This window comes from Alexandromys fortis, unplaced genomic scaffold (assembly GCF_014885135.2).
Source record: "Alexandromys fortis isolate MF-2015 unplaced genomic scaffold, M_Fortis_MF-2015_v1.1 scaffold_93, whole genome shotgun sequence".
NCBI classification, from domain to species: Eukaryota; Metazoa; Chordata; class Mammalia; order Rodentia; family Cricetidae; genus Alexandromys; species Alexandromys fortis.
Window position 1 is genome coordinate 145338 of NW_026067970.1, and position 19381 is coordinate 164718.

At 48.3% G+C, this 19381-nt stretch overlaps 1 protein-coding gene and 1 long non-coding RNA gene across 3 annotated transcripts; one reads left to right on the forward strand and one right to left on the reverse strand.

Moving 5' to 3' along the window:
- The first annotated feature begins 1230 nt into the window (after positions 1–1230).
- LOC126509531 (GTPase IMAP family member 5-like) lies at positions 1231–10110 on the forward strand. Of its 2 annotated transcripts, none has more exons than XM_050155480.1 (3): positions 1231–1507; positions 4352–4399; positions 5827–10110. In XM_050155480.1, exons 2-3 carry the CDS (start codon positions 4357–4359, stop codon positions 6711–6713), a joined length of 930 nt encoding a protein of 309 aa, XP_050011437.1. In that variant the 5' UTR covers positions 1231–1507; positions 4352–4356; the 3' UTR covers positions 6714–10110. The 2 variants fall into 2 exon arrangements, with proteins under 2 accessions (XP_050011437.1, XP_050011438.1); XM_050155481.1 differs by having other exon boundaries at positions 4355–4399.
- LOC126509537 (uncharacterized) lies at positions 6139–19016 on the reverse strand. Its single transcript, XR_007594179.1, has 4 exons — positions 18855–19016; positions 15426–15637; positions 14256–14308; positions 6139–6248 (listed from the first exon to the last, which is right to left on the reverse strand). It is a non-coding gene; the product is annotated as an uncharacterized lncRNA (long non-coding RNA).
- Positions 19017–19381: the final 365 nt, after the last annotated feature.

Below are 19381 nucleotides of genomic sequence, written 5' to 3' on the forward strand. Positions count from 1 at the left end.
GCCAAGGGGTGAATAAATATCAAAATGAGAAAAAACTCTAACAGGAGCAGAACCATCCATCAGAATTCTTTTGCTATTCCTTCTTTCGTTCTTTCTTTTCTCTCTCTCTCTTTCAAAAAAAAAACCAAAAAACAAAAAACAAAACAACAACAACAACAACAAAAAAACACACACCAGAAGCTCTTAGACCCCTTTGTCCTTCTTATCCCCCTTTGCTTTGAGATGTTTATCTTTTAAAATCCATTTTTCCTCTCCAGGTGAAGAGCAGAAGGAGCTGGTGGAATGCAAACATCGGAGAAGGTCAGACCCTGCTCCTCAGGGACACGGGCTCTAACTTAGGTTGAAGCCCTCTCCTCCCATCGCAGACCTTCCTCTTGCCCGAAAGACGTGGGGAGCTTATTTCCCTCTGGCTAAAGACACAGCTGGTCACTACCAATTAGGAGAAAGGACAGTGACACTAATAACAAGGCTACCACATCCTCTGGAGGAAGAGCTATGGCTTCTTATTAGACTGTCTCACTCTGTGGCCTAGGCTGCCTTCTAACTCAAGGCAATCCTCCTGCTTCAGCTCCCTGACAAACAATGATAAGAAAAAGCCACCATGTTCAGCTTGAGTTATGTCTTTTCTTGAAAATGGATGCAGAGGACTGCATCTATCTGGTTTTAAACTCTGCCCACCATCCCACCTCAACGCAGTCTCTTAGTGTGTCTCCTCCTCAGCTCCCCTGAAATCCTAGTATCCATAATCTAAAGCCAAGCACACTTCCTGCCAACAGAAAGCATCATGGGGGAATTCTAAGATGAGAACCACCTGCATAAGCCAGAGCTGGGTTTTATGCTCAAGGTTCAGTACTTAACAGGCGCAGTCAGGTAAAGAAATGCTCCACACAGCAGAGAAGAGGCAGTCAGCACCCAGTCTCATATCTGACTGAGCTCAGATGCCCTTTGAGGGGGCTGTCCAGGCCCTCTGGGACCAGCAGTGCTTTTCTGCCCCCGTTTAGGGGACCCGTCTAAAGACAAAGTGGTCACGTCGGGCCCAGGGTTTTGGGGGCGAGCAGATGCTCACCTTCAGTGCTAATGGGGGAATCCGGGGCCCAGCACTTCCACTCTTAAGAGGGCTTTCTGGAACCTGGGGGACGGGGCTGTTCTCCACCTCCCAGCTTCTGACTCCCAGTGCTTTGTGTGCTCAGACCTTCCTGAAGAGGAAATGAGTAGGGGAGGGTGGCCTGTCAGCTTTTCACAGGAAGCGGCCATTTACCACTGCAGCTCTGCTGTGTTCTGGCGGATTTCAGGTCAGCGTTCAAGGCCTTTTCCCCGACTTTAGGGGACAGCCTGCGGGGCAGTGGCATGTGTCACCGTGTTTTTTTTTTTTTCTTCTTTTCCTGACTCTGGAGTTACGGCTCTGCGAGTGGCCTTTCTGTGAGAGCATCATCCAGCAGGCACAGGTCCTCTGCCTGCTGGCAAGTGACTCACACTGGTGACTGGAGGCTGAGCCCTGCTGGCCCGGGTAAGGAGGAGGCTCTGACAGCCACTTGGGGACTGGGAGGACCAACGGGGACCTGTTCTGCTCCTCTTTAGTGGGCCCTCAGGCGAGCTCTGGTACTTTGGGTCCCCTGGACAGTGAAGTGAGCATCAGCAACAGCACATGGGGGGGCAGAGCCCCGAAATTTCCATGCCACCATCCCCAGACCCATGGGGATGCTGGGACTTTCCGCCCCATTGCCTGCGCCTTTTTGAAACCCTCGGTTTAACAAAGCTGAACCAATGTTCTTTCTTCTTCTACAGGAGGGAAATTAAAGTCCCAGCGCCTAGGTTTTCCCAAGACACCCAGCAGGTGGCGAACCCTTCTCCATTTTTACCCCAGACTCCTCAAAGCCCACTCAGGTCAGACAGGCTTCACCCCTAGGAGGTCAGCATGGGGCCTTAAGGCTCTACAGACCAGGGTGGAATCTCCATGTTCCCTCCATCATGATCCAGTCCTCCCCTAGAAGGCCAATCAGTGAATTCTATCTCCTGACCTCATTCTGAAACCACCCTATTCTTCCCAGTCTGCGTAGCTCATACCTTTCCTATAACACAGCCCAAGACACTGTGGCAGGCCAACAGCCGTGAGTTCAAGACTCCTGTGAGCGCTCCCCTTATTAGCTGAATTTTACGGGAGAGGGTGGTTTTCCTGGACTCTGGGTTACTAACCTGCTCTGTGACTCCACGACCTGGATATAAAGGCGAGGGGAGAGGCCGATGGGTGGAGCAGATGTCACTGGAGATGTTTTTGTTTATTTTTAGTTGTGTCAGAGAGTGCAGCACACACCGGTGCTATAAGACACTTGTAGAGGTAGGAGGACAGCTTTCTGAAGTGTGTCAGTGCAGCACACACCAGTGCTACAGGACTCTTGTAGAGGTAGGAGGACAGCTTTCTGAAGTGTGTCAGAGAGTGCAGCACACACTGGTGCTATGGGACACTTGGTAGAGGTAGGAGGACAGCCTTCTGAAGCAACTTCTACCCTTCTACTTGGTGCAAACAGCATCTTTCTTGTTGCTGCTACACCAGGGGCTTGCTGGCCTGACTGCTTCTGGGCAAGTCTCCTCTCTTCACCGGCTGCCTCACTGTGGGAGACATTGGGATTGCGGATGCAGGCAAGCATCTCCAGCTTTTCGCTACTGTTCTGGGCCTCAGAGTCGAGTCCTAGCTTGTGCAGCTGTTGCTCTGCCCCTGTGTCATAGCTGCCAGCCTGGTTCTTACGCATCAGGAAGCCAGAAACACCGCCTCTCAGAAAGTGGCTTCCTGATCTGTGTTCTCACTGCGGGGTAAAATAAAGCATTCTGATGAATCAGCTCGGCTGGCGTCACACAAGAATGTTCATTTCGTGTGTTTGCTTCTGCCTGCTCCCTGAGTGACACCTGCCCCCTGGTCACCCACTGCCACTCCGTGCTGCCTGCCAATCTCCTGTGGCCTCTGCACCCACCTCTGAAATTGGCAGAATTTTCTTTTTGGAGCAGAAATCCATGTCCACTCTCGATTGCCCCACTGTTGTGTGCTCTGCAGGCTGACAGCCACAGCATCAGTTCCTGTCCCTCGCACGCCTGCCCCTCCCCTTCCTTTTCCTAGGCTGTTGTCAGTCTCTTTCCTGTGTGACCATTTCAGTGTCTCCTTCTCATGCGCCCTGTCTCATCTCTGGGCATGTAGACATTTGCTTATATCTGTCAATCAATCTGTCCTTTAGTGGGACATATGTCTCCTGTAGTCCGTCTGATTTTTTGGAAACCGATTCAGAACTTTCCTACTAATGTTGCTGAGTTGGGTTGTGACAGCCACATTGCACATAAACCAGGTTCTAACGAAATCCTTCAAAACAGAGCAGACACCCCAGGTGGGTCCAGGACAGAAGGCTTATTGATTTATTAGGAATTATCTTCCCCAACTCCCCATTGGGTGAGAAGTCCAAGAGACACAGGCAAAAAGAGCTACTTGGGGAGAGTTAGCTCTAAGGCAAATGTGTGACTCTGGGCAGCCTTGCCAGTCCTCCTGCCCTCCTTCCTCTCAGGTCAGTTCTTGGAGGAGTTGCCAGGGAAAGCCTGTTGTATTTGTCTCTTTGCCTCTGGAAGATTTTCCCACGCTGGAAATGCCCAATACTTCAAACAAACCAATGTTATTCACAGCACAGCAATTATTTTCTCTATCCTGGCAGGTCGTCTACTTTGGTTCAGGTTTTTTTTTTTAAGTCTAGTTCTTGCTCATAACAGAATGCTCCAGACATTTTATACTTCCAGCTTGGTGGAGTGTAGAAACCCTACACCTGTCTTAAGGCACCGCACTACAGGACCATTTGCGAGCCGGGCAAGGGCCTGGAGATAGAAACACACAAGCATTCACAGACTGAGACACAGGTCATCCTTGAGGCCAGAATGCCCGCTTTATTGTGTCCAGGGGCAGCTTATATAGGGATCCTTAACAGATAGCCATGCCCCAGCCAAACCCACTAGAAACCACTCCCCTGCCATCAGGAACTCCTGAGGGTCTCGTGCTCAGGGCAGCTGCAAGCATTACAAGTTGTTTACCAGAAATTCAGGATCTGGGGGGTTCACCGCTCCCAACAGTGGAGAAGATCATTCGTTCATCTGCAAAAAAACGCCTGCTTTCCCATGAGCGAGGAGGAGCAATAGCACACTGTGCTGCGATGCCCCTGCCTCACTCCAGCCAGTTATTTATGAATGTTTGCAGTCAGCATAGGTGCGAGAGTTAGCCGTGGAAATGGCCATGCGAGGACAGTTACTCCAAGCTATCTGAGTCAAAGCACCTTGCCAGTTCCCATGTGGACGTGACTTTAATTCTTTCCTGATTCGGTTCCAGAAGAAATGGAAGGCCTCCGGAAGAGCACATATGGAGCCATAGTTGAAGGTAAGAAAGCACCAAGGTCCTGAAGGGACCGAGACCCAAAACAGGTTCAGACACTCACTGCCGTTTGTTCCCTGTGTCTCCAGATCTCTGTGTCCAAGCCGCTGCTGTGTTCATGTACACATATGCACACACAGGCATATACATACACACGCACAGAGACACGCATGCACACAGACTCACATGCTTGCAAACACACATGTGCGCACACACTCCATGGTGACACTCTCCTCCACACGATGTGGTGAAACGTGATTCTGACACACGTTCAGGGTTAGAAGGGCCTGCAACTAAACAGCGACAGAGTTTCTCTTTCTTCCCTCATCTCCTCTCAGAAGAGAGAGAGAGAGAGAGAGAGAGAGAGAGAGAGAGAGAGAGAGGGAGGGAGGGAGAGAGAGAGAGAGAGAGGAGGGAGGGGAGGAAGGAAGTTGCCCTAAAGTGATTATGTCTTACAGAACACCCCATAATACTAAGGGAAATTAAAACCAGCACAGAGTAAAGGGAATCAGTTCTATTTTGTTTTCTGTGATACTGAGAATTGAGCCCGAGCCTTACAATGTCGGATGGGCACTCTACCACTGAGCCATCCTCAGCTTTCCCTTAAATGACAGACTTTTAGGAGTGTAAAGGGCACTTAAAACTCATTTGGACTCATGGGACAGCCCCCTGTCCTCATCCCTTCAAGGCTGGAGATCTGAGCTCTTGTCTTCATGGTGTCCCTCCATTGCTCCTCTTGTTACAGGCCCTGGGCCACGCCCAGCAGTAGATGGCCTTTCTAGCATGTCTGCTTCCGATTCTAACCATCTTCTCTCCCACCCTTCTGCACCTGCCCACTTGTATCATTTCCCTGATGTTAACTGTCACCGTCCCCCACCTCAAATCCAAGTGCCCCCTTTGCTTCCTAGGCTAATCCAGCTGTCTCTGAGTGTGAGCCACGGCAGCTTTTCCACCTGGAGTGACCTCGGGGTGGGGGTGGGGATAAGCTGAGCACATTCACACAGTATGTCTGGAGCATTGTGGGTAAAAGAGGTGGCTGTCAGCCATGACTTCATCTCTGCCTCCTCCTTAACTAATGAATATTTATTTCACAACCAGTTTTCTGGGGAGCTGCCCTGAGCATCCCCAGAATGAGCACAGGGACCTTTTCTTCAGTAATGGCACATTTGTTGTGGTCCAGACGGAACAGAAGCTCTCCTTCCTGTGGCAGTACCACCCATGTACTAGCCCATGTGTCCTAGAATGGGCTCCCAACAGGGACTTCATGAAAGCCAAGGACCACCTAAAATTACAGGCAAACAGCTGGGAGCATTTGAATGGCACCTATTTTTCTGGGAATGAGGACAATTGGTTTCAGGAGATATCCGCAAGGACCCAGTACGTCAAAGCCTGAAGACTTGCTGAGTGAGGCACAAACCTACTTTCGTCCACAGGGAGCAGGGAAGCCTACTGTGGAGCAGAATCGGGCAGCCTGAGGATCCTCCTGGTGGGTAAATCTGGCTGCGGGAAAAGCGCCACAGGGAACAGCATCCTCTGCCGAAAAGCATTTGAGTCCAGGCTTGGAGCCCAGTCAGTGACCAGGACCAGCCAGGCAGAGACGGGCACATGGAAGGGAAGGAGACTGCTAGTGGTAGACACGTCCCCCATCTTTGGGTCAAAGGCCCAGAACCAAGACATGGACAAGGACATTGGAGATTGTTACCTGCTGTGTGCCCCAGGACCCCACGTGCTGCTGCTGGTGACCCAGCTGGGACGCTTCACAGCTCAGGACACCCTAGCCTTGAGGAGGGTGAAGGAGATCTTCGGGGCAGGAGTCATGAGGCACACGATCGTCCTCTTCACCCACAAGGAAGACCTGGCAAATGAGACTTTGGATGAGTTTGTGACCCACACTGATAACCACAGCCTGCGCAGCCTGGTCCACGAGTGTGGGAGGAGGTACTGTGCCTTTAATAACAGGGCCTCAGGGGAAGAGCAGCAGGGACAGCTGGCAGAACTCATGGCCCTGGTGAGGGGGCTGGAGCAGGAGTGTGAGGGCTCTTTCCATAGCAACGACCTCTTCCTTCATGCCCACGTGCTCCTTAGCGATGGCTGCCGTGAGTACCAGGAAGCCTACAGGTGCTACCTGGACAAGGTGAGGCAGGAGATGGGGAGGCAGAAGCGGGAGCTGGAGGAGCAGGAGGGCAGCTGGGTGGCTAAGATGCTTTGCAGAGTCAGGACATGCTCGTGCTCCCAAATCGCAGCCGCCGCCCTTCTTATTGGGTGTGGTTTGATTTTTATTGGCATTTTAATTAACTTTTATGTTAACCAGTGGAACTGAGCCTTTTCAGGTGATTTCTGCCATCAGCGCCCTCTCCCAAGGTTCGCATTTCTGTCTGCACTGGGGTACCTCAGTTTCACGCTCATCTGAATCTTTTGAATCAAGTATGAAAGAAAAAGAACGTATTTCTTAAGTTGTGAGGGTGAATCAAGTAGTTCCATCATAAAGGCCCGGGTGCTAATATTCAGGCATCTGCACTGGCCGGCCCTTAAAGTCCTGACAGGCTGCTCCTCAACTCCGCCCACTAAGAACACCCCCATGCACATTCGTCATGTTCCCTCATAAAAGTCAAGCCTCGTCACCTCCTGTCTCCTTCTCTTCCACCACTCTTGTCCCCAGCGACCAGTCTCTGGCCCTCTCTCTGCCCCCTTTCCTGACCCTTCTTTCCTCTTCCAAAAAACCGCCACGGTGAGCCCTGCTGTATGGCTTTACTCCTTCCTGCTGACTTTTAAACTATAATATTGGTGTCGGACCCGCGGCAGGCTCTTCTGGGCTTCCTCTTGCCCACTGGCAGCCTGAGGCCTGCCAAGACCCCGGATCCCGGTCCACAGATGACAGCCTCACTTGTCCAACTAACAGGTTGTTTAGTCCCGCCTACCAAAATGGGCGTGATTGGTGAGCCTCCCGTTGTCTGGCCATTCCCCACGAGTGAGGATTCGTCTCTCCGCCGTGGTTTCTCACCTCTGGAACAAGCCCTGATATCAGGCAACCCATGTGTCTCTTGGGGCTCAGCACGCCATGGGCCCTGGACCTTTGGGTTATGACTCACTGGCCAGCTTCTGCCTTCTCAATCAATCCATTCGGAACTCCTGAACCCTCTGTTCATTTTTTCTCCTTTTAGACTAAGAAAACAACACGCCTCAAACATTTTGGGTTGGTAAGGACTTTGTATGATGATAGAAATGTAAAGTTATATGTCATTCAACTCTGGTTTAGAATATACTCTATATCGTGATAAAAATTTAAGGTTATAAAAGTCAATTCAGAAGGTAAACTGTTTGAGAAGAGGAAAGATATGAACAAGAGTGGGGAGGGATAAGAGATGGTGTTGGGGACTGAAAATGAACAAAATTATTATATAAATGCATGAAAATGTCATAATAAACCAAGTATTATGTATAACTTATATATGCTAATAGGATGAGCAATAATAAAACTTTAAAAGAAGTTAAAAAAATTAAGGTCTATTCAGATTAACAAAAGCTGACTTAGAGATTTATACCTAAGTACTTACATCTTTGCCAAGTGTTCAACACCAAGCTTCCAGAGAACTTAAATAAGTGATGTCATATGTTTGATAAATAAGATTTGATAAACAAGATATATATTCTATAATGGAATTTCTGGTCTCCCGAGAGGGTCTTTTTCCCAGAGCTGGGCATTTGGGCGGAGGCCCCCATGGCTTGCCAAGGGCAATGCTGGCCTCTGTGCTCCCTCAGTCCCTGCTCACAGGCCCCTTTCTCCTGTTTCCATGTGGCCCTGGTGATCTTTCCCGTCCCTTTTCCTGTCTTCTCAGGAGACAGCCTTACGAGTGTGGCACAGATTTGTTCTGTTCCCCTTTTTACTATCGACTGCCCTCAGTCATCAACCACCTGTCTCCTGGTATCGGATGGAAAGAGGGTGTGAGCTGATGCTGTGGGGATGGGGAAGGACCAGGGGCTTTCAGGTTTGTTTATGTGAAGACGGGAAAGCATAAGTGCTGACAAGGAGAAAGAGATCTGAGATGTATAAAACAATGAAACATGTTCCAGATTTCTCTCTCTTGCTCTGTTACTGTCTACAATCTTGACATTAATTGATGGAATTCTGGTAAGCTATCAGTCTAGCTCTGGCGGAGCACTAAACATTATACTCTACCACTATAGTATCACAGCCACAAGCTCAGGGTTTCAAATTCTCTTTGGTTGCTTTCTAATGTGTCTAAAACTTATCTCTGTGTAAATTCAAAGTTCTCGTGAGCTCCAGGGAGTCGCCTTAAACCCACTTCAAACAGCATTTTGCCAGGTCCACGTGATGCCTGACTGTTATACAGAGACTGGACAGTGAAGTGAAACAGACACCCCAGGGTATGGCCAACACCCCAGATATTCCAGGTCCCCAAAGGTGGCCAACACTGCCCCCCCAGGTCAGCAGGAAGCAGTCTCGAGAACATGGCATTCTCATCCCTGCTATCGCTTTCTAACTCCTCACCTTTTTATAATAAACAAGAAGGAGGAATGTTAGTATTCAGGCATCTGGACTGGCCTGCCCTTGGGGTCCTGACAGGATGCACCCTCAGCTGCAGGCACTAAGAGCACCCCGTGCACATTGGCTAAGTTTCCTTATAAAAGGCAGGCCTTATCCACCTCCCGTCTCTTCCTCTTCCACCACTCTTGCCCCCAGAAACAGATCTCTGTCCCACTTTCTGCCCCTTCTCTGTCCCCTTTTTTGTCCCTTTTCTCTCCTTTTCCAATAAAGCTCCCATGTGAGCCCTGTTGTATGGTGTGACTCTCCCTCCCTCTGTTTTCAAAACTATAACACTGGGGACTTTCAAAAAGGAGGGTGTTTGGACTGTGTAGCAATGGGTGTGTCTCACCTAGTGCCCCACTTCCTACAGAGGGGATGTTAACACACAAAGCTGAGGACAGAATCTTATTTTAGTCATAAGTCCACCCTGATCTCATTATAGCTGTAAAAGTCAGGTCTCCGTCCTCTTCCCAGCCCCAAGAAAGGATAAGGACAGTGTTTACGAAGCAGAGGGAGCTAAGGTATACAAGAGAATGGAGTCAAGAGGCCTGGGCATGAGTGGGGAACGGAGTGAAGAGGCTACAGGATCAGGGTGGGTCTCACCCCAGGGATTGCAGGGTCGTCAGTCAAGAAACACAGAAACCAGAAAGTCTAAATTCAGTAATACAGAGAGCCAGAGGGTGGGTGTCTTGGGCGTGGAAGACTGGAGAGTACAATATAGCTGCTCGACACCACATGCAGGCAAAAGCCACTATGATCAAGAGGCTGTGTGCTCATAAAACTTGGTGAGCACTGAATTTTGAATTATATGTAATTTTCATGTGTGAAACTAGAACATTATTTCCTGAATTCTTCAACCATTAGAAAAAGGTGAAAATGAGTTGGTTTAAGGGTTTAAGATCACATATTGCTCTGCTGGAGAAGCAGTGTTTGAATTCCAGCACCCACCACCAGGCAGCTCACAACAGCCTGTTATTCTAGCTCTGGGTGATCCAGTGCCCTCTTCTGGCCTCCACAGGCACTGCACTCACATGTGCACACACAAACAAAAATAAAATTAATCTTTTTTAAAAATGTGAAAACCAGGTTGGGAAGATGAATTCAGGTGGGTGGGCAAAGTGCTTGCCAAACAAGTGTCCACATAAAATCCAAGCTCAGTGTTGCACGTCTGTAATTCCAGAACTGGGGGGGGGAGGGGGAGACAGGTGGATCCTGGGGCTTTCTGGCCAGCCAGTCTAATGGAAAAGGCAGCACCATGGTCAGTGAGAGAAATGCCTTGGAAGAAAGCTATCCAATGAAAGAACTCGACAATGAGAACTGTAAAACAGAGAAAGAAACTGAAGAAACCAAAAGATGAAAGGATGGATCATATCCACGAGCTGGGAGAATGAATGGCGTGAAAATCTCAATACTGCCAAAACCAGCTCGCAGGTTCAATACAGTCTTCATCAAAAGTTCAGTGGTCTTCAAAGAAATAGAAAAAAATAACATTCTTATGGAAGGAAAAATATTCCAGAGAGTTAAAGAATAATTCTGAGCAAAAGAACAGTGCTGAGGGTTTCAATAACCTGATCTGAAACTATCCTACAGAAACATAGTAACAACAATAATAAAAATCCCACAAAACCCAAAACCAGATACACAGATCAATGGAATAAAATAGAGGACCCAGACACAAATTTGTGGGTTTTTTTTTCCTTTATTCTTTGGGAGGTCTACCACTCAGCTCCCAAATAATTACACCGAGACTTATTCTTTCTTATGAACGCCCAGCCTTAACTTGTCTTATTTCTAACCAGATTTTTTTCTTTTTAAATTTTTTATAATTTATTTTTATTTTATGTTCATTGGTGTTTTGTTTGTGTGAGGGTGTCAGATCTTGCAGTTACAGACAGCTGTGACCTGCCTTATAGGTGCTAGGAATTGAACCTGAGTCCTCTGGAAGAGCAGGTTAGTACTCTTTACTGCTGAGCCATCTCTCCAGCCCTAGCCATCTTTTCTTAAATTATTCCATCTACCTTTTGCCTCTGGGTTTTTATCTTTCTCTATTCAATATAACTTTCTTTACTTCTTAGTCCATGGCTTGCTGTGTAGCTGGGTGGCTGGCCCTGGGTATCTTCTCTCCTCCTTTTCTCTTGCTCCACTCTCTTCTCTTTTTCTTATTCTATTCATTCTCTCTGCCTGGCAGTCCCATCTGTCCCTCTCCTACCTAGCTATTAGCCATTCAGCTCTTTATTAAACCAATTAGGTGGGTTTTTAAAAAATATTTATTTATTTATTATGTATGCAGTATTCTGTCTGCCTGCAGGCCAGAAGAGGGCACCAGACCTCATTACAGATGTTTATGAGCCACCATGTGGTTGCTGGGAATTGAACTCAGGACCTTTGGAAGAGCAGGCAATGCTCTTAACCACTGAGCCATCTCTCCAGCCCCCCAATTAGGTGTTTTAGATAAGTGAAGTAACACAGCATCCCAGAGTTAAACAAATGCAACATAAAAGAACATATTTTTGCATCATTAAACAAATGTTTCATAGCATAAACAAATGTAACACATCATCAACTAATATTCCACAACACAAACCCACAAATCCACACATGTAACCTTTGAAAAAAAAGAAAAAAAAAAAAAAAAAAAAAAAAAACCAAAGCAAAACAAAACAAAAAACACAAAAAAACACCCATACATCAGAGAAAAGAGAGCAAGTGATGCTGGGAAAGCTGGGTATCCTTGTGTAGAGTAATAAAGCTGTGTCCCTGCCTCCCAGGCTGTGAAATCAGCTCAACTGCGTGATCTTGATGTAAGAGCTAAAACTGTAGAAAAAGTAAGGGAACTATTTCAAGATTCAGGTAAGGGGTTTCCGCAAGGGCTCTGGTCACGCTGGAAACGGTGTCAATGATTAGCAGATGGGGTTTTATGAAATTCAAAAGCTTCCATGTGGTATAAGAAACAATCACTGAATGAGTAGAGACAGCCTTCTAAGTGGGGCAAAACCTTCACAGCTATTCATTTGCCATAGGATTAAGATCGAGATAGACCAAGAACTCAGAAAAGAAAGAAATCAGATGAATACCTAGAAACAGCTAGAATTTGATAGAAAGAAATCCAACAGCACAGCCGATAAATGAGCTAACACACAGACTCTTCTCAAGATGGGCTACAAATGACCAATTAGCACAAGAAAAATGTCTGCATCACTAACCATTTGAGAAATGCAAATTTCTTGGGTGTTGGAAGGATGGCTTGGAGGTTGAGTGTATGTTTCAGAGGACCAGAGTTGGTTTCCCAGCACTCACTCTCAGCTGCCTGTAGCTCCAGGGCCAAGGAACCTGACACCCTCGGATACTGGTGGGGATGTAAACTCGTCCAGCTACCACGGAAATCAGCATGAAGCGTCTTCAAGACACTAAAAATAGATAGCACGTGCAATCCAGCTATAGCATATAGAATGAAATACACCTGACTTCCTCAGTTTGGGTCCAGTGTTTCCATACCGCCTTCCGCTTCTTCCTTTGGGAATGTGAATGATTGCTGTGTGTCACAGTGTGGTGGAAGTTGCAACATGAAATGTATAATAGCATATTCATCCAAGACTCCAGGTCAACACAGCACAGAGACAGCCACACATCAGTGTCTATGGCAGCACTGTTAATAACAGATCAATTATGGAACAACCTAAGTGGTCTAAAATGGGAGAATGCAAAAATAAATGTGATAATATATAAACACAATGGAACCCTTTCATGTTTATTTTTGAGAATTTCTAGTATGACAGCTATAGTTACGTCATTTCTAACCCCTCCAACTCACATCCATGTCTTCCCTATTTCCTCTCAACCTCATGACCTCTTATCCTGTATTGTACCTATATACCCGCATGTACACACATGCACACATAAGTATTACCTGCTGAGTCCATGCATCATGGTTAATATGTGTATGTGTTTAGGGATGACCACATGGGATTGATAACCTATTGGGAAGTTCATCCTTGGAGAAGACCGCCTCTCTCTTAGTACATTACAGTTACCTAAGCAAGACCTGCACACAACACCTATGGACAACACAACAGGATTTTAGTTAGCTATGAAAAACAATGACATTGTGTCATTTGAAGGAAATAGATGCAACTGGAGTCAATTATATTAATTAAATTAAGTCAGTTTCATATTGAATACCTTCTCTTTTGTGGATTCTAAATTTTTATATAATAAATAAAAACACATGCATCATCTGACAGGGAAGAAGTGACATTTTCTATGGGAGCAGAGGAACTAATGGGAGGAGAAAGACAGGGAATATGGGGGTATGCTAAAAGTATGTCATAGAGTCTTATTTATTTATTTTATTCTTTTCTCGTACACTCCAACCACAGTTGCCCCTCACTCCCCTCCCCCTAGTCTTTCCCCACCACCTCCCTTCTCCTCCAGATCCACCCCACACCTCCCTTCAGAAAAGAAGAGGCCTCCCAAGGATCAACCAAACATGGCAAAAAAAGATACAGTGAGACCAAGGCGCAAACTATCATTTCAAGACTGGACAAGGCAACCCAGTAGGAGGAAAAGGGTCCCACGGGTAGATAAAAGAGTCAGAGACAGACCCTACTCCCACTGTTAGGAACCCCACAAGAACACCAAGCTATGTAGCCATAACATATATGCAGAGGAGGTAGGTCAGACCCCTACAGGCTCCCTGATCTCTGTGAGCCCCCATGAATCCCCATCAGATGATTCTATGGGCTGTGTTTCCTGACTCCCCTGGTTCCTCCAATCCTTCCTGCCCCTGTTCTGTAGGATTCCCCCAACTCTGCCTAATCCCAACCAGAATTCTAATGGGAAACAGAAGAGGCTCAGGGCAGCAAAGTCTGGCAGACCAGGAGCGTGGTTTTCTGAAGGTGATGCTGATAGCCAGGAATCCTGCAGGATGCTTTAGAAACTTCTCTAAAGTACAAAGCATCAAACATTAGAATATACGAGCATAAAAATAACAGTGAGGATTGCTATGCCCAATACAAAACTAACACAAGTCCCAAAGTGCAAAACCATCCACGCTTTGCCTCGGAGGAGGAGCTTGAGGACCCAGTTGCTCTCCTGCTTCTCCAGCTCCCGCTTCTGCCTCTCCACCTCCTGCCTCACCCTGGCCAGGAAGCACCTGTAGGCCTTGGGAAGCATGACAGCTAATGGCCTAAGACATTCAGTTATCTGGTGGTCCATTTGCCTTGCTGTGGGTGTATGAAGGGAAGCCCGTCCCTGTCTAGGCACTGAGCCGTGGTCTTTGACTGTTGAAAAGAGTCCCTCCCCTGGCAGGAGTCTTACCTGTGGGGAAGGTAACTTTTACACCTGTCTGAAGCATCTCCATTTTTTTATTTCTAGAAGAGAAAATATACAAAGAGTGTTCATGTTGGATTTGGATATGATACGCAACATCAAACACAATATCCTGTAGAAAGGGACATCAGACCAAAGAAGGAACTGCGGGAGTCACATGCATGTCCTTACGGGTAGCTCTAAATGACCCAAAGGAGAAAGACCCACGAAGAGGGTACGTGTAATGCGATCACGTGGCATCGTCACCATGACTTGTCTTCAGCTACAGGCAGAAGGAAAGTGGGCTGTGTACCCACAACAACAGTTAATGACACTGGTCACTATTTCCTACTGAGCACATGGATGTCTGGGGTTCTGTGGGAACCCTGTCCCCAGCATCTCCAAGAGACAAATGTAATTCTTCCCTTGTTCCATGGCAACGGTCCCTCCTGCCCTGCCCAGAGTTTAGCTGAGTCCAGACCGCAGGACTTTGTCCAAACTGGGAAAGCCCAAGGCAAACCAGGACCAGTTATTCACCCAGGAATAGGGGTCTGTTGTGGGGTCATACTGGGGAGTAATGGGTGCACCCGGGAAACAGGAAGAAAGGCTAAGCCCTGCAGCTGCACAGCTTGCGCTGTGCTCCCAAGGTCATAGTGGCCCCTGTGCTCCCGGGGTCATAGTGGCCCCTGTGCTCAGGGTCATAGTGGCCCCTGGGCCCCTGGGGTCATAGCGGGCCCCTTAACTCCCAAGGTTACAGTGTCCCCTCTGTTCCTGGGGTCATAGTGGCCTTACTTCCAGCTCAGTCCTGGACTGGAGACACGCTGAGGGTACCTCTCTTGCAGGGCCCTTCCTTTCCTTCTGCGCTGTTCCTCGCAAGCCTCTCCTGATCCTTGTCCTGCCCCACTCTCCCCACCTCCTGTACCAGGCAGGGGATCCACAGGAAAATGACTTCCCAGCTTCCTTGCTGGAAGGTACCTGCACAGACCTTCCAAAGGCAATGCAGGGCCCTGCTTAGTCAAAGCTTCTGTTTCCTGGAGCCAGGTTCCAGGAGCAGGCCTTGTATTAGTCAGAGTTCTCTAGAGGAACAGAACTTACCAAACACATACACATTAAACATATATTCTATCCCATATGTTATGTATATGTGGAATAAAAAGGAAAATTATCAGAATGGCTTACATGCTGGGGTCCAGTTAGTCCAACAATGGCTGTCTAACAATGGAAAGCCCAAGAAGCCACTAGTTCTTCAGTCTACGAGGCTGATGTCTCAGCTGGTCTTCCGTACACACTGGAATCCAGCCGCAGGCTCCGATGCCAGCGAAAGGAGGGGCTCGCTAGGTGAGAGTGGGGTCCAGCAGGCAAAGAGAGAGCTTCCTTCTTCCACGTCCTTTCTGTAGGACACCAGCAGAAGGGGTGACCCAAATTAAAGGTGGCCTCCCCACCTCAAAGATCCAGATCAGATCTAAGTTAAAGAATTTAATTAAGAAAAAAATCCCTCATGGGTGTGCCCAGCAATATGAGTTTTATTAATTCCACGTGTAGTCAAGTTGACAACCAAGAATCACCAAAATAGGCCTGAAAATGAACATCTAATTACAGAATCTCAGGTCTTTGGTGAGTCAACACGTTTTTTAGAACAAAACACGTTTGGGAATAAATGCATTTCCTAGGCGCCCTCTACATCTGAGACTGGCCAGACACCAACTGGGCAAGAAACGTAATAAGCATAATAAACATAATAAAATTGGGATACTTTAATTTTGATACTGAAGGCCAGAACCCAGCATTCATCTCAGCAACTTCCTTGTCGTTCGTGCTGAAGATGTTTTAGCTCCAGGGAGACACAGCACTGACTCTGAGTCTGTCCCTGTGACCATATCATGCTCCCTGTTTCCTGGGTCTTTTCCCTTTGGGCCAGCAACTCCCTGTCTCTTGGCCTCTCTGCTCGGCAGCCAGTCCCACAGAAACTAATCTAATCTGGTCACACAGATGCCCAGAACTCTCACAGGTCTCAGAAAAACTGCTAGTTGTGTATCTCAGGCGAGGACTTTCACCTGGAGACCTGGCCCTGAGCACCAGCTGTGGTCCTGCCCTTTCAGGGGTTTTCAGAGAGGGTCAGTCTATCTCAGCTTGGCGGGGGCTGCTGGGCCAGCAATCTGATCAGACAGAAATGCAGATGCTGCTATGGGGGCTGTTGTATGCAGATCACTTTATAGCCATGCTGGGAAGTGCAAGGCCCAGGTAAGAGGCTGTGGAGGCCAGTACCTTCAAGGGTAGGAGGGCACATGTGCAGCCAGCTACAGAAAGGAGTGAAGGGGGTGGTGTTGATGTTTCTAAGCCAAGATCTGGGTACCCTGGAGGCCCTGTGCTGCTTTACAGTCCTGTGAGGAGACCAAGACTCTGGAGGTTGGGCTAAATCAGGCCACACAACACTGCACGAAAGAGCAAGGGTGATATAACCACAGCTTCCTGGGTAGTGTGTCCCCAACTTAGGCTGATAGGATGGGGTCTTCCTCCATGCTGTCTGTTGCCCCTAGGTGCTGACCAGTGCTCTCTCAGGCAGGACTACTCATATGGCACCTTTGGAAGCAACAGGTAGCAGGTCATTCCCCCAAAGTGAAAGCCTTAAACTGCTGCCATCTCAGGATCCAGTCTGATCAGAAAGGGAAATGAAAGCAAGGGCGGGAGCATCAGGGGTTTTCCCACTTCTTAAACCTTCTTTAGACTTGAGGACATCTCAAATGCTCAGAGTTTCCCTCTCCTGTGCTTTCTCTAGTTGGAACCCACACACTTCCAGCGAAGGTCACCTTTTCTATTTCCAGGTTGCACCCTCTTTGCATTCTGTCCCCTTGGGGGATCTTATTTTAAGTCACCACCCTCCTGGGGCAGCTCTGTGCCTTCCCCCAGCCCACTGGAAGCCAGCCATCAACCCGCACCACCCACCTCACAGCCATTAGTCCTTCCACACATTTTTAAGTAGTCAGTGGAAGGACTGGTGGGTGTGCATCCAGTATTTCCTGTCCCTGGTTGGACCTCAGAGCTAGCAAAACTGGAAGGGCTTCCCAGTGCCCTCCTAGGGCGCGCTCCCTGGTATTGCCCAGGACTGGGAGAGACTAGAGGAGAGATCAGGTTTAGGCCACGCTTGGAAACACTGCGGGAAGGTCGCAAATGTGGGCCTGGAGTGGATTGTCTTAGTCTCATCTGACAAAAGGCATCATACCATTCTCTCCCGTGTCCTTGACCACTGCATCTTGAAGAGAAATGGTCCCTGATCAGAAAAACACTACAGGCTGTGAAGATAAACCACTGTGCACGGGCCATTGGGGTCACTTCCAGGAGCAACCTTTCCTGCTTGTAACTTAGTTCTGGTTGCTTTGTCTGATCTTTTTTTTTAAGTGTATCTAAAACACAAGTTTTAAAAGTTTAACTAAAACACAAAAATCGAATGCTTTATGTGAACAGATCAACCCGAGTAGCACCCTGACACCTTCTCCATCTTTAAAATGAAAGGCATTTCCTCCTGTCCAGCACTGTGAACACTCACCAAGAGAAAGGAAAGCAATGGGAAAGAAGTAAGATGAAAACTCCAGGGGATGGGAGATGGGACACCCAGTCCAGCCAATCGGTGAGCACCAGATTCATGGGCCCTTGTCTCCATAGACACCATAGAGAGACTGGGGGACGCCTCAGGCTCGCACACGAGGAGTGGAGTTTGTGTTCTCGGAGCCCTCATAAGAAATGAGTGTGACTGTGTTCATCCACAGCCCTGGCACTGGGGGATGAAGTGGTATAGAGGCAGGCCCTGGGCTCCTTTAGATCCCTCTAGCCAATCTAGGCAGTGGTGGGTGAAGCCGCTCGAGTGAGCCCCTGTGTCAATGCAGGTGGAGGGTGACAGAAGATGAGGTGAGATGTCCCTGCTCTCCTGCAGTGAGAACCTAAGCTTCAGGGCATTCTCACCCACGGAAGGGCTCCTGCCCCGGACTGGATGGAGCAGATGTTCCTAAGGGAGTCTGGAATTCCTTCTGGACCATGAATAGTGTGGGAATTTCAAATCACTCATGAGGCCAGTGCTCCATCTTCCAGCCCGACACTAATTTCCCAGGTCACAGGAAGTACGGCTGCCCCGTCCAGCTCCTCCCTAGCCTCCAGACACTAAACACAGCCTGGCTGAGGAGTCCGGGGGAATTACTTTAGAAAGGAAGCCCATTCCTCTCCCTCCCTGGAAACTCCTGGCAGGAAACAGAGTCTCTAAGAGTCCACCTTCCCTGAGCCCCTAGTCGGGTATTAGGTTTGTCATCTTGAGAGAGAAAACCCACTGAGGTTCCACACACAGACCAGAAGTCCTCTGGGAGAATCCTTGGGGCACAAGATGCTATGGCCTCCCCAACTTTTCCTATAGTAAAGAGATCAAGTGCCTTGCCCTTCAGGTCTACAGTAATTGTTACTGGTAGATTTAAGGGTGAGATGGGGAGAGGAAAGTGTGCGCATGCGTGCAAACACACAGACACACACACACGCCACATGCATGCGCGCACATACAGACATACATACTGCATGCACGTGCACACGCGCGCGCACACACACACACACACACAGGAGCCCTGTTACCTGGTGGGTGCTGGAGGATTTTTCGATTCAAGGTCTACATGCGCTGTGACGCACCTTCCTGTCCTAGGCAGTTTCTCACATTGGTTTTTAATTTCTTCATGAAAATACAAGAGCTATGAGAAGAAAAAAAAAAAGCAGCTCACAAAATCTGTCTGCCAGAGGGAGAAAGACGACATCCGTGGGGCACAGGAAGGAGCGGTGTGCACAGGTTTCTCGTCAAAGCTGTGCTCAGAGGGCTACAGGGAAGAGGTTTTTTTTTTCTTTCTTTTTTTTTTTTTAAATAAAAGCCAGTTCTCTTTCCTGCCCCACCCTCGTCGCCCACACCGCTGAGATGCTCTTGTGAAAAACTCTATCTCTACAGGACTAAGAGAGTAGAGAGGCCTAGAAACACGGCATCCCAAGCCTCCAGCTTCTCACCTCTGGGCCAGGCAGAGAGCGTGCATCTCCCGGCCCCTGCATTCACGTCTGCTCTACAGTGGAGACTAAAGGGGCTTTCTGGGCCCCACTGGACAAAGCAGCGGGTACCA

Coding starts and splice junctions, on each gene's coding strand:
- LOC126509531 (XM_050155480.1), top strand. CDS start 4,357: ATGGAAGGCCTCCGGAAGAGCACATATGGAGCCATAGTTGAAG. Junction 4,400..5,826: donor ATATGGAGCCATAGTTGAAG/GTAAGAAAGCAC, acceptor TTTCGTCCACAG/GGAGCAGGGAAGCCTACTGT.